The sequence below is a fragment of the Mus caroli genome, unplaced genomic scaffold (genome assembly GCF_978045245.1).
Source record: "Mus caroli unplaced genomic scaffold, Mus_caroli_1 scaffold_2, whole genome shotgun sequence".
Lineage (NCBI taxonomy): Eukaryota > Metazoa > Chordata > Mammalia > Rodentia > Muridae > Mus > Mus caroli.
The window spans coordinates 170533848-170547247 of NW_028227257.1; the positions used below are offsets into that span (position 1 = coordinate 170533848).

At 42.9% G+C, this 13400-nt stretch overlaps 1 protein-coding gene across 1 annotated transcript in view; it reads right to left on the reverse strand.

The window, feature by feature from the left end:
* Window positions 1-1494: 1494 nt before the first annotated feature.
* The window catches only part of Il2ra (interleukin 2 receptor subunit alpha), a 41207-nt gene continuing 29301 nt past the window's right edge, over window positions 1495-13400 (reverse strand). Inside the window, exons 7-8 of the mRNA XM_029474192.2 lie at window positions 13063-13129; window positions 1495-1763 (exon numbers count right to left, since the gene is read on the reverse strand). Coding sequence (XP_029330052.1) covers window positions 1739-1763; window positions 13063-13129 — 92 coding nt within the window. The 3' untranslated portion in view covers window positions 1495-1738. The remainder of the gene's footprint in view (window positions 1764-13062; window positions 13130-13400) is intronic.

The following is a 13400-nucleotide window of genomic DNA, read 5'->3' on the forward strand; positions in this document are numbered from 1 at the left end:
CCTCAGTCTCCTGAGAGCTGGGCGTACAGGTGTGTACCACTACCCACAGCTCTTTAGTAAGAGTTTAACATTTTTTTCTTTTCTAAAATTAGTAGCTTGAGATTCTATTTAACTTTCCTCCTTGCCGTGTCCCCACAAAAGATATATTTTGGAAAGGGGAGACCATAGATAGGAAAGATCTGGTTCACACTTGGCCACATAAAAGATTCAAAATGGCTCTGTCTGACCTTTGAAATTTTTTCATAAAACTTTCCAGCCTTTTCAGAAATGAAAACTGATAGTGTAGGCTTCTGTGAATCCCCTAAAACACTGTTAAACATGAGACTCTGACTCAACTCATCTGAGAGGAAATCTTACGCAAGAGATTGAACAAGAACGTGCTCAGGAGTCTGAGCATCAAACCCAGGTGCTTTGGTATCCGTGGAAGAGGAGAGCACACAGGGATAGCCCAGTACCTCACAAAGCATGGGCTAGAGATCAGCATAAAGACACCACCAGGAACTTGTGAGAAATCCAAATTCTACATTTACTGACTCAGAGACAGGCTGGCTCTGCATTCTGCTCTCACAAGGCTTTGGTGACCTGGATTGGGGTGCTGGGGTGAGGGCATTATCCGAGGATGCCTGGGATATCCAGTCTACAGCTAATCTTTTGTATAATCACCACCTCTGCTTCCTTTTTCCTTCCTTCCTTCTGTAAACTTGAAAGTATTCTTTTCTTTCCAGTGTTTTCACGGTATGTACCAAGTCCATACCTGTACCTTGAGTGTTCACCTGTAAGCATCAGATTAGTGCAGGCTAAATTGAGCGTACAATTGACAGCTGTCCCAAAGAAACCAGCTCTTAGAGTGGCCTGCTGGGAAAGCATCTGAGTCCATGTCCTGGGACTTCCTTCAGCCTTCTGCTCCTGGCGCAGACCCTAGACACAGGCTTCTGAATACCAGAGCTCCACAGTTCCCGTGGCCTCTCCACTTTGTTTTGATGTTATCTGAAGATTGTTCTGCCACAGTTTCTGTTTTTCAGGATGTCAAAACTGAAGCTTCAGTGAAAAGGGGGTTTCCTTCTGGGACTGAGCCAAGAACATAGAGTCATCTTTGCCAGCTCAGAGTTTTAAAGGCTGATCAGTAAGTGATGAAATCAGAAGAGCCAGTTAGGCAAACAGAGGTTGAGAAAGGAGCCAGCCATGCACGTGTAGCTAGGATGAGCTTGTGAGAGCAGAAAGGAAGAAGGAAAGTGGATGGGTGGGGGTGGGTAGGGACAGAGGAGGTGGAAAAGGAGGAGGAAGAAGAGGAAGAGGGAGCGGAGGGTGAAAAGAGAGAGGAGGAGGAGGAGGGAATATTTACATTAGTGCTGAGTTTTACTTGGGCTTTCCAAACTGGGTTGTAACAATGAAGTCAACCTAAAGCTACTTTTTCTATATTATATGTTACATGAAAAGTGACCACACCATCTCAGCTCCCATCAACATATATACACAAAAACAAAACACGCAGAGCACTGTTGGGCCCTCTCTCCCATTAAAGCTTTAGAACTGCTGTGCTGAAGTGGTTAGACCCTATTCTTCAATGGCAAAGTCCAGTTTAGTGATGGAGTTGCTGTGATGTCCTGTGACGTCAGAACGTTCTAGAAACCCAGGGATCAGAAGGAAACAGCCGTTGAGTGAATGTTTGGTGTCTCGGATTTGGCTTGAGCTTTGTGATTCCCATCCGCTTGCCTTGGGCTCTGACTTTTCTAGCTTGCTAGATGGTTCTTCTGCTCTTCCTCCTGGAAGAAGAGTAACCCTGTCACAGCCATGCATGCCGAGGTATACTGAGAACAACATGGTCTCCACCCAAACCCATTCCAACTGAACAGTCCCCTTGAGCCCCCTAGCTGAGAGTCTAACTTTGAGTTCTACCTCAGAATCTTGTTACCCTCCCACCTGATGAAAAACAGCTTCAAGCTCCAGCAACCGCCCAGGGGCCCAACACTGGCTGTGCACTCAGTCTCTGCTCTGTGCACTGGCAATTCAACCCAGTGTTTTGAGAAACAAACAAACAAACAAACAAAAGGTCATCTCACGACACTACTAACTCTAGGCTGGTTATAGAGCTGAGTGGGTCTGAGCAAGATGTCCTACTGGGCTGTGCTTGTGGCGAACCTCTAAGGGATACATTGCTTGAGACCCCCAATTTACATTTCCCTGTAGGATGTAGTGGTTACAGAGGCTCCCTGTGTGAGAAACCCAGGGCCCATCTCCGACTCATCCTTCTTCCATACTCCATCTTTTTATCCAGCTTACCAGTCATACTAATTCGCTCAATTCTTTTCTGTACCCCTTGGTTTGTTTCCTCCATTCACTCAGATCCACAGACCCACAAAAGCACAGTCACCAACTTCTATGTGGATTTACTCACCATCATGCAATCATATTGTCAACACATTGGCCACGGTAAACCTCTACACAGCATGCAGATCACCCAGAAGGCCAAGATAACTGTTTCTCTCCTAGGTGAGGTGATCTGAGGCGGTACTATCATCAGCATCTTGTCCCAGCTCCTCAATGCGACCTCATCTTCCATGACAGTATTTCTGTCTGTCCGAGCAGTGTGGTATCATTGGGGCCATGGTGCCCATTCATTTTATGTCCTACAACTCAACCTTCTCTCAGACATCACCACACAGATTCACAATTCCATAGGTGCCCCAGCTTCCTCTTCCAGGAGATGTTTCCTGGCTCGTTTTATCTGACACTTCAGAAGACACCAGCTCAGTCAGCTGTCTTTTGATTCCCATGAAGATTGAATGTCCTTCTGCTTACGTATCTCCATCTTAGACTTTCAACAAATGTCCCTCCCTCCCTCCCTCGTTCCCTTCCTCCCTCCATATTTCCTTCCACCCATATCTCCCTTTCTTCTTTTTCTTCTATACTAAGGATTGAACCCAGGGCTGAGAAAACATTCTACTATTGACCTGTATCCTCAGCACCACAAAAATATTTCAAGGGTTTTTTTTTTTTTTCCTTCCAGTCTACTAGTTCCTACGAGCAGGGCTGGGTTGTGCATGTCTGTGGCCTGCAGTGCAATGTCTGACACTTGGCAGTTGTGGATTTTTCCTCATTTAGTCCTGTGGACTAATAACTGCTGAGTTGGAGTAAGAGTAGCCATTAAACATACGGAACTCTATTAAAGGCTCACAGCATTAGGAAGGCTAAGGACTACTGCTCTAAACCAAATGAAACACACACAACCTAACAATCCGACTGGGGGAGAAAGATGTCTCAGGGGGTAAGGGAGTTTGGCACCAATCCTAGTGAATGAAAGAGAAAACCAACTCTCAAAACTAGTCCTCTGACTTCCAGATGCTCGTGCTCCAATCCCACCCAAAAATCAACATTACGAAACAGAAAAGGAGAGAAAAGTATTAACAAAACAGTTCAAAGGGCTGGATCATAGCTGAATAGAACATGTGTCTAGCATGCTCAAGGCCTTGGATTAAATTCCCAGGGCGAACATTTAAATCAAAACATGAGGCCGGGCATGGTGGCGCACGCCTTTAATCCCAGCACTCGGGAGGCAGAGGGAGGTGGATTTCTGAGTTCGAGGCCAGCCTGGTCTACAAAGTGAGTTCCAGGACAGCCAGGGCTACACAGAGAAACCCTGTCTCAAAAAAAACCAAACAAACAAAAACAAACAAACAAACAAAAACCATGAAATTCCTGAAAACGTAACTAATGTGAGCCAGCCAGTGCCCTCCTAGCTCCTGGTAAGTGTTCCAAAGTGGCAAAGACTGAAATTTTCAGAATTCAGAGGTAAGATTTCCAATTGGCCACAAGAGGGCAGCATTAGACGTAATTAGCTTCTAGAAAGTAATTTTTCATATATATATATATATATATATATATATATACACATATATATACATATATATATTTAAATTATGTATCCATATGGAGCATGTACAAACGTGAGCACAGGCACCTATGTGTCTGCAACAGGACCTTGTTATGCTGGACTCCTTGTGGCTGGGATTTCAGATGTGTTTTGTTTTGTTTTCTTGGACAAATTCTTCGACCAAAGGGGTCATATTGAGATTCTATTTCACTCTCCCTAATGGCCCTGCTACTGGGAGGTCTAGGGTGAACTCACAGTCTTAGACAGCTCCTTGCTTCACATTGTAAACGCTAAGCTATCAATGCTCATGAAGAGCCCTGTCCTCTGGTTCTGAGTCTGGTGTCTTCACGATACCAAACGAAAATGCCATGCCAGGTAGATGCTCGTCCTGAGCAGGAAGGTCTCACAAGGACTGAGGGGCCTAGACTGCCAGGCATATTACATCACGTTTTATCTCCCAGAACTCTAAAAGAACATCTTAAGGAAATGGGTAGACTGTCAGGGCCATGAGTAATTCTTAGCGCAGCAACTATCGGGGTACCCTCATGTGGACCTCAATGCTTTCTGCTTCTTGCTCCACTTGAGGAAAATGAGAAGGAGGCCAGATGAACAACATAAGAATGGAAGAAACTGGATTCTCACCCACATACCTACGACTCTGTTATTAAAGATTTAAAGTATCAGGGCTGGCCAGAACCTGCTCAGGCAGGAGGGGCATGTGACGTCAAGCATGTGACGATTTAGTTTTAATTGCCAATTTAACACAACCTAAAGTTACTGGAAGGGAATCTCAATGGGGGATTACCTAGATTAGGTTGTCTGTGAGCATGCCTGCAGGGGATTGTTTTTATTACTGTAATCGATGTGGGAAAACTCAGTCTAAATGGGTTTGGGTCCTAGACTGTATAGAAAGAGGAAGTGAGCTGGGATAAGTGAGCATGCAAATTCATTTATCCCGAGCACTGGGGCAGCTGGGGCGCAGGGTCGGCTGACACTCGCCAGCTACCCACAACACCCGCCACAGGATCTTAAGACTGCTGGATCTTAAGACTTCTGGAGAGTGGAACACAGCTTCTGCTCCAATCCAATTGCACGCGGGACCAGAGACTGCATTAGTTAGGGAAGCAGAAAACCGGCCTGAGTAGGACCACAGGCCTCTTCCAGCTGGACCAGCACCGGGGTACCGTCAGCTACCCACGACCCCCGCTGCAGGATTTAGAGACTGCTGGTGAGTGGAACACAGCTTCTGCTCCAATCTTTAAACAGTGACAACGATAACAACTAACCCCAGAGATTACCAGATGGCGAAAGGTAAACGTAATAATCTTACTAACAGAAACCAAGACCACTCACCATCATCAGAACCCAGCACCCCCACTTCGCCCAGTCCAGGGCACCCCAACACACCGGAAAAGCTAGACACGGATTTAAAAGCATATCTCCTGATGATGATAGAGGACTTCAAGAAGGACTTTAATAACACACTTAAAGAAATACAGGAGAACACTGCTAAACAGGCAGAAGACAATAAAGAGGAAGCACAAAAATCCCTTAAAGAATTGCAGGAGAACAATGCTAAAGAGTTACAAATCCTTAAAGAAAAACAGGATAACATAATCAAACAGGTAGAAGTCCTTACAGAAAAACAGGAAAACACATCCAAACAGATGATGGAAATGAACAAAACCATACTAGACCTAAAAAGGGAAGTAGACACAATAAAGAAAACCCAAAATGAGGCAACACTGGAGATAGAAACCCTAGGAAAGAAATCTGGAACCATAGATACCAGCATCAGCAACAGAATACAAGAGATGGAAGAGAGAATCTCAGGTGCAGAAGATTCCATAGAGAACATCGGCACAACAATCAAGGAAAATGTAAAATGCAAAAAGATCCTAACTCAAAACATCCAAGAAATACAGGACACAATGAGAAGACCAAACCTACGGATAATAGGAGTGGATGAGAATGAAGATTTTCAACTCAAAGGACCAGCAAACATCTTCAACAAAATTATAGAAGAAAACTTCCCAAATCTAAAGAAAGAGATGCCCATGAACATACAAGAAGCCTACAGAACTCCAAATAGACTGGACCAGAAAAGAAATACCTCCCGACACATTATAATCAGAACAACAAATGCTCTAAATAAAGATAGAATACTAAAAGCAGTAAGAGAAAAAGGCCAAGTAACATATAAAGGCAAGCCTATCAGAATTACACCAGATTTTTCACCAGAGACTATGAAAGCCAAAAGATCCTGGACGGATGTTATACAGACACTAAAAGAACACAAATTCCAGCCCAGGCTACTATACCCAGCCAAACTCTCAATTAACATAGATGGAGAAACCAAAGTATTCCACGACAAAACCAAATTCACACATTATCTCTCCACGAATCCAGCCCTTCAAAGGATAATAACAGAAAAAAACCAATACAAGGACAGGAACCACGCCCTAGAAACAACAAGAAGGTAATCCCTCAACAAACCTAAAAGAAGACAGCCACAAGAACAGAATGCCAACTTTAACAACAAAAATAACAGGAAACAACAATTACTTTTCCTTAATATCTCTTAATATCAATGGACTCAACTCCCCGATAAAAAGACATAGACTAACAAACTGGCTACACAAACAAGACCCAACATTTTGCTGCTTACAGGAAACTCATCTCAGAGAAAAGGATAGACACTACCTCAGAATGAAAGGCTGGAAAACAATTTTCCAAGCAAATGGCATGAAGAAACAAGTTGGAGTAGCCATTCTAATATCTGATAAGATTGACTTCCAACCCAAAGTCGTTAAAAAAGACAGGGAGGGACACTTCATACTCATCAAAGGTAAAATCCTCCAAGAGGAACTATCAATCCTGAATATCTATGCTCCAAATACAAAGGCAGCCACATTCATTAAAGAAACTTTAGTAAATCTCAAAACACACATTGCACCTCATACAATAATAGTGGGAGACTTCAACACACCACTTTCACCAATGGACAGATCATGGAAACAGAAACTAAACAGGGACACAGTGAAACTAACAGAAATTATGAATCAAATGGATCTGGCAGATATCTACAGAACATTCTATCCTAAAACAAAAGGATATACCTTCTTCTCAGCACCTCATGGTACCTTCTCCAAAATTGACCACATAATTGGTCACAAAGCAGGCCTCAACAGATATAAAAATATTGAAATTGTCCCATGCATCCTATCAGATCACCATGGACTAAGGCTGATCTTCAATAACAAAATAAATAATAGAAAGCCAACCTTCACGTGGAAACTGAACAACACTCTTCTCAATGATACCTTGGTCAAGGAAGGAATAAAGAAAGAAATTAAGGACTTTTTAGAGTTCAATGAAAATGAAGCCACAACATACCCAAACTTATGGGACGCAATGAAAGCATTTCTAAGAGGAAAATTCATAGCTCTGAGTGCCTCCAAAAGGAAACTAGAGAGAGCACACATTAGCAGCTTGACAACACACCTAAAAGCACTAGAACAAAAGGAAGCAAATTCACCCAAGAGGAGTAGACGGCAGGAAATAATCAAACTCAGGGGTGAAATCAACCAAGTGGAAACAAGAAAAACTATTCAAAGAATCAACCAATCAAGGAGCTGGTTCTTTGAGAAAATCAACAAGATAGATAAACCCTTAGCCAGACTCACTAGAGGGCACAGGGAAAGCATCCTAATTAACAAAATCAGAAATGAAAAAGGAGACATAACAACAGATCCTGAAGACATCCAAAACACCATCAGATCCTTCTACCAAAGGCTATACTCAACAAAACTGGAGAACCTGGATGAAATGGAGAAGTTCCTAGACAGATACCAGGTACCAAAGTTGAATCAAGATCAGGTTAATGATCTAAACAGCCCTATATCCCCCAAAGAAATAGAAGCAGTCATTAATAGTCTCCCAACTAAAAAAAGCCCAGGACCAGATGGGTTTAGTGCAGAGTTCTATCAGACCTTCAAAGAAGATCTAATCCCAGTTCTTCACAAACTATTCCACAAAATAGAAACAGAAGGTACTCTACCCAACTCATTCTATGAAGCCACAATTACTCTGATACCTAAACCACAAAAAGACCCAACAAAGATAGAAAACTTCAGACCAATATCCCTTATGAATATCGATGCAAAAATCCTCAATAAAGTTCTTGCTAACCGAATCCAAGAACACATCAAAACAATCATCCATCCTGACCAAGTAGGTTTCATCCCAGGGATGCAGGGATGGTTCAATATATGGAAATCCATCAACGTAATCCAGTATATAAACAAACTCAAAGACAAAAACCACATGGTCATCTCGTTAGATGCGGAAAAAGCATTTGACAAGATCCAACACCCATTCATGATAAAAGTCTTGGAAAGATCAGGAATTCAAGGCCCATACCTAAACATGATAAAAGCAATCTACAGCAAACCAGTAGCCAACATCAAAGTAAATGGTGAGAAGCTTGAAGCAATCCCTCTAAAATCAGGGACTAGACAAGGCTGTCCACTTTCTCCATACCTATTCAACATTGTACTTGAAGTCCTAGCCAGAGCAATTCGACAACAAAAGGAGATCAAAGGGATACAAATTGGAAAAGATGAAGTCAAAATATCACTTTTTGCAGATGATATGATAGTATATATAAGTGACCCTAAAAATTCCACCAGAGAACTCCTAAGCCTGATAAACAGCTTCGGTGAAGTAGCTGGATATAAAATTAACTCAAACAAATCAATGGCCTTTCTCTACACAAAGAATAAACAGGCTGAGAAAGAAATTAGGGAAACAACACCCTTCTCAATAGTCACAAATAATATAAAATATCTTGGCGTGACTCTAACTAAGGAAGTGAAAGATCTGTATAATAAAAACTTCAAGTCTCTGAAGAAAGAAATTATAGAAGATCTCAGAAGATGGAAAGATCTCCCATGCTCATGGATTGGCAGGATCAACATTGTAAAAATGGCTATCTTGCCAAAAGCAATCTACAGATTCAATGCAATCCCCATCAAAATTCCAAATCAATTCTTCAACGAATTAGAAAGTGCAATCTGCAAATTCATCTGGAATAACAAAAAACCTAGGATAGCAAAAACTCTTCTCAAGGATAAAAGAACCTCTGGTGGAATCACCATGCCGGACCTAAAGCTCTACTACAGAGCAATTGTGATAAAAACTGCATGGTACTGGTATAGTGACAGACAAATAGACCAATGGAATAGAATTGAAGACCCAGAAATGAACCCACACACCTATGGTCACTTGATCTTCGACAAGGGAGCTAAAAACATCCAGTGGAAGAAAGACAGCATTTTCAACAAATGGTGCTGGTACAACTGGTTGTTAACATGTAGAAGAATGCGAATCGATCCATTCCTATCTCCTTGTACTAAGGTCAAGTCTAAGTGGATCAAGGAACTTCACATAAAACCAGAGACACTGAAACTTATAGAGGAGAAAGTGGGGAAAAGCCTTGAAGATATGGGCACAGGGGAAAAATTCCTGAATAGAACAGTAATGGCTTGTGCTGTAAGATCGAGAATTGACAAGTGGGACCTCATGAAACTACAAAGCTTCTGCAAGGCTAAAGACACCATCAATAAGACAAAAAAACCACCAACAGATTGGGAAAGGATCTTCACCTATCCTAAATCAGATAAGGGACTAATATCCAATATATATAAAGAACTCAAGAAGGTGGACTCCAGAAAGTCAAATAACCCCATTAAAAAATGGGGCTCAGAACTGAACAAAGAATTCTCACCTGAGGAATACCGAATGGCAGAGAAACACCTGAAAAAATGTTCAACATCCTTAATCATCAGGGAAATGCAAATCAAAACAACCCTGAGATTCCACCTCACACCAATCAGAATGGCTAAGATCAAAAATTCAGGTGACAGCAGATGCTGGCGAGGATGTGGAGAAAGAGGAACACTCCTCCATTGTTGGTGGGATTGCAAGCTTGTACAACCACTCTGGAAATCAGTCTGGTGGTTCCTCAGAAAATTGGACATAGTACTACCGGAGGATCCAGCAATACCTCTCCTGGGCATATATCCAGAAGATGTCCCAACCGGTAAAAAGGACACATGCTCCACTATGTTCATAGCAGCCCTATTTATAATAGCCAGAAGCTGGAAAGAACCCAGATGTCCCTCAACAGAGGAATGGATACAGAAATTATGGTACATTTACACAATGGAGTACTACTCAGCTATTAAAAAGAATGAATTTATGAAATTCCTAGCCAAATGGATGGACCTGGAGGGCATCATCTTGAGTGAAGTAACACAATCACAAAAGAACTCACACAATATGTATTCATTGATAAGTGGATATTAGCCCAAAACTTAGGATACCCAAGATATAAGATACAATTTGATAAACGCATGAAACTCAAGAAGAATGAAGACCAAAGTGTGGACACTGTGCACCTTCTTAGAATTGGGAACAAAACACCCAGGGAAGGAGTTACAGAGACAAAGTTCGTAGCTGTGATGAAAGGATGGACCATTTAGAGACTGCTGTATCCAGGGATCCGTCCCATAATCAGCTTCTAAACGCTGACACCATTGCATACACTAGCAAGATTTTGCTGAAAGGACCCAAATATAGCTGTCTCTTGTGAGACGATGCCGGGGCCTAGCAAACACAGGAGTGGATGTTCACAGTCAGCTATTGGATGTATCACAGGGCTCCCAATGGAGAAGCTAGAGAAAGTACCCAAGGAGCTAAAGGGATCTGCAACCCTATTGTTGGAACAACATGATGTACTAACCAGAACCCCGGAGCTCTTGTCTCTAGCTGCATATGTATCGAAAGATGGCCTAGTCGGCCATCATCGGAAAGAGAGGCCCATTGGACTTGCAAACTTTATATGCCCCAATATAGGGGAATGCCAGGGCCAAAAGAATGGGAATGGGTGGGTAGGGAAGTGGGGGGCGCTATGGGGGACTTTTGGGATAGCATTGGAAATGTAATTGAGGAAAATATGTAATAAAAATATTAAAAATCAAAAAAAATTCATTTATCCCTGCTTTTGATGGAGGGTGTGATATGAGTAACGGCTTCAGGTTCTGGCCACCTTAGCTGCCACACAAGGGTGGACTGCATCTTGGACCTGTAAGTCAGAGAAGCCCCTTCTCTCTTAAGCTGCTTTGGTTGGGGTATTTTATATCACCCACAGGAAATGAAACAAAGACAGGGACAGAATATCTCTCACAGTTGACTCTAATGAGGATGTATTTGGCTTTTCTCAAGATGGTTTTACACTCTTAACTACTTCTTCTTCTTTTTCTTTTTCTTCTTCTTCTTCTTCTTCTTCTTCTTCTTCTTCTTCTTCTTCTTCTTCTTCTTCTTCTTCTTCTTCTTCTCCTTCTCCTTCTCCTTCTCCTTCTCCTTCTCCTTCTCCTTCTCCTCCTCCTCCTCCTCCCCCTCCTCCTCCTCTTCCTCCTCCTTCTTCTTCTCCTCCTCCTCCCCCTCCTCCTCCTCTTCCTCCTCCTTCTTCTTCTCCTTCTTCTTCTAATTCTTCTTCTAATTCTTCTTCTTCTTTAAATAATGTGTTTGAGCTGGAGAGATGGCTCAGTGGTTAAGAGCACTGACTGCTCTTCCAGAAGTCCTGAGTTCAATTCCCAGCAACCACATGGTGGCTCACAACCATCTGTAATGGGATCCGATGCCCTCTTCTGGTGTGTCTCAAGACAGCTATAGTGCACTCACATAAAATAAATAAATAAATCTTTAAAAAATAACGTGTTTAGTTTTTTTATATAAGATCTCATGTAGCCCAGGGTGACCTTGAACTTTGGATTTCCCTGCTTCTACCTCCTGAGCGCTGGGATTAGAGGCTTATGCCGCTATACCTGGTTTATGGTGCTGAGATCAAGTCCGGGCTTGGTGGGCATGCTCAGCTCTCACTCTACCAAATGAACTACATCCCTTGGCATCTTATTTATTCATTTGCTTTGAGACAGGTCTCACTATGAGGCTGGCATCTGAATTTCTATACAGCCCGACTGCTTTCAAATTCAAACTCATGATCTTCCTGTCTCCAACTCTTGTGTGCTGAGATCAATGGAATGTACCACGATACACAGTCCTCCCCCAAACCCCCCAGTGTGTGTGTGTGTGTGTGTGTCTGTGTGTGCATGCATGCACGCGCAATTTGTATGTTCACCCATATTTCTGATTTCTGGTTTCTGTCTCACACAAAACTCTTTACTTGATCATGGCTTGAAAATTTGTTTATCCATAAAAAGACATTATATGAGCCATGGTAGATATCACTGACCAAGATACTTAGGGCCTAAAAAACAAGGGAACTCCCAGACAGGTAGACACACAGACACAGCCAGACACACAGACACAGAATACAGAGCCTCCCCCTGCTCTTGCTATCTGGGAGCTTTTCACTGTATTTAATGCTAAATGCAAGAATGCTTTTTGAAAGCTTTGTGAGTATCTAGCAACCTTCATCCATGCCATCAAGCCTGGTCCACCATGGTCCCTGTCTCCTCTCTCCATCCCTTGCTGGTTTCTAGTGGATCATCAGCGGAATTGGAGGGAGGATGGGGTGGCCTGGTCTGTTCCAGCGACCTTGCTAAAGCCCTGGTGGATGGATGACAAGGTTGAAGATCTCTAAATAGGATTCAAACTCTTGCTATGTGCACATTCGGGAAGCCTAGGTTTTCCTAATCTCTAAACAGCACAGACCTCTGAGAGTAGGGGTGACATTTGTTAATGTAACCCACTCAGTACTGGGCATACACATTCAGTAAGAGTACGTGCGTCAGGGAGTAAATGTATGTGGAGTCTAGAGGTCAACCTGGAATATTGTTCCTTAGTATATTATTCACATTACTTTTGAAACAGAGTCTCCTGATCAACCTGGAGTTCACCAGTTTCTCTAGGCTGGCCGGCCAGAGAGTATGAGGGATCCACCTCTGCCTGCCTCCTCAGCTCTGGAATTATACAATTATAGGCAAATGCCATCACATTTATTTTTTTTTTTAAAACAAAGCTTTTAGGGATTGCACACCCATCTCATGCTTTCGTTGGAGCTATCTTCCCAGCGTGTCAGCTGAGGTCAAGCTCTAGGCAATGTTCATGATGCCAGGCCAGGGACCAGACACTGGGGTGCTGGGTCCTTCCAATGTTGGACTTACCATCTGTGTTGCCAGGTGAGCCCGCTCAGGAGGAGGATGCTGATGAGCAGGAAGAGGCAGCTGGCCACTGTCAAGAGAGGGAGTTGGAGTTCAGGTCAGGACCATGCTTTGGGGATGCATGGGTCGGGGGTTGGATCCATAGAAAATTCTGTAGGTGATCAAGGACCTCCTGAACAGCTGGGGCCTGCAGTTTCTTCTTTCTTTCCTCTTCTCCCTGGGTATTTCTTAGAAGGATCAAGGAGCCTTCAAAGAGCAGAGGGGGCATGGAAGGAACAGCCATAGAAAGGCTGGTACGTGACAGAACAGCTCAACCTGAGGAAGGCCCAGAGGATAGTCCT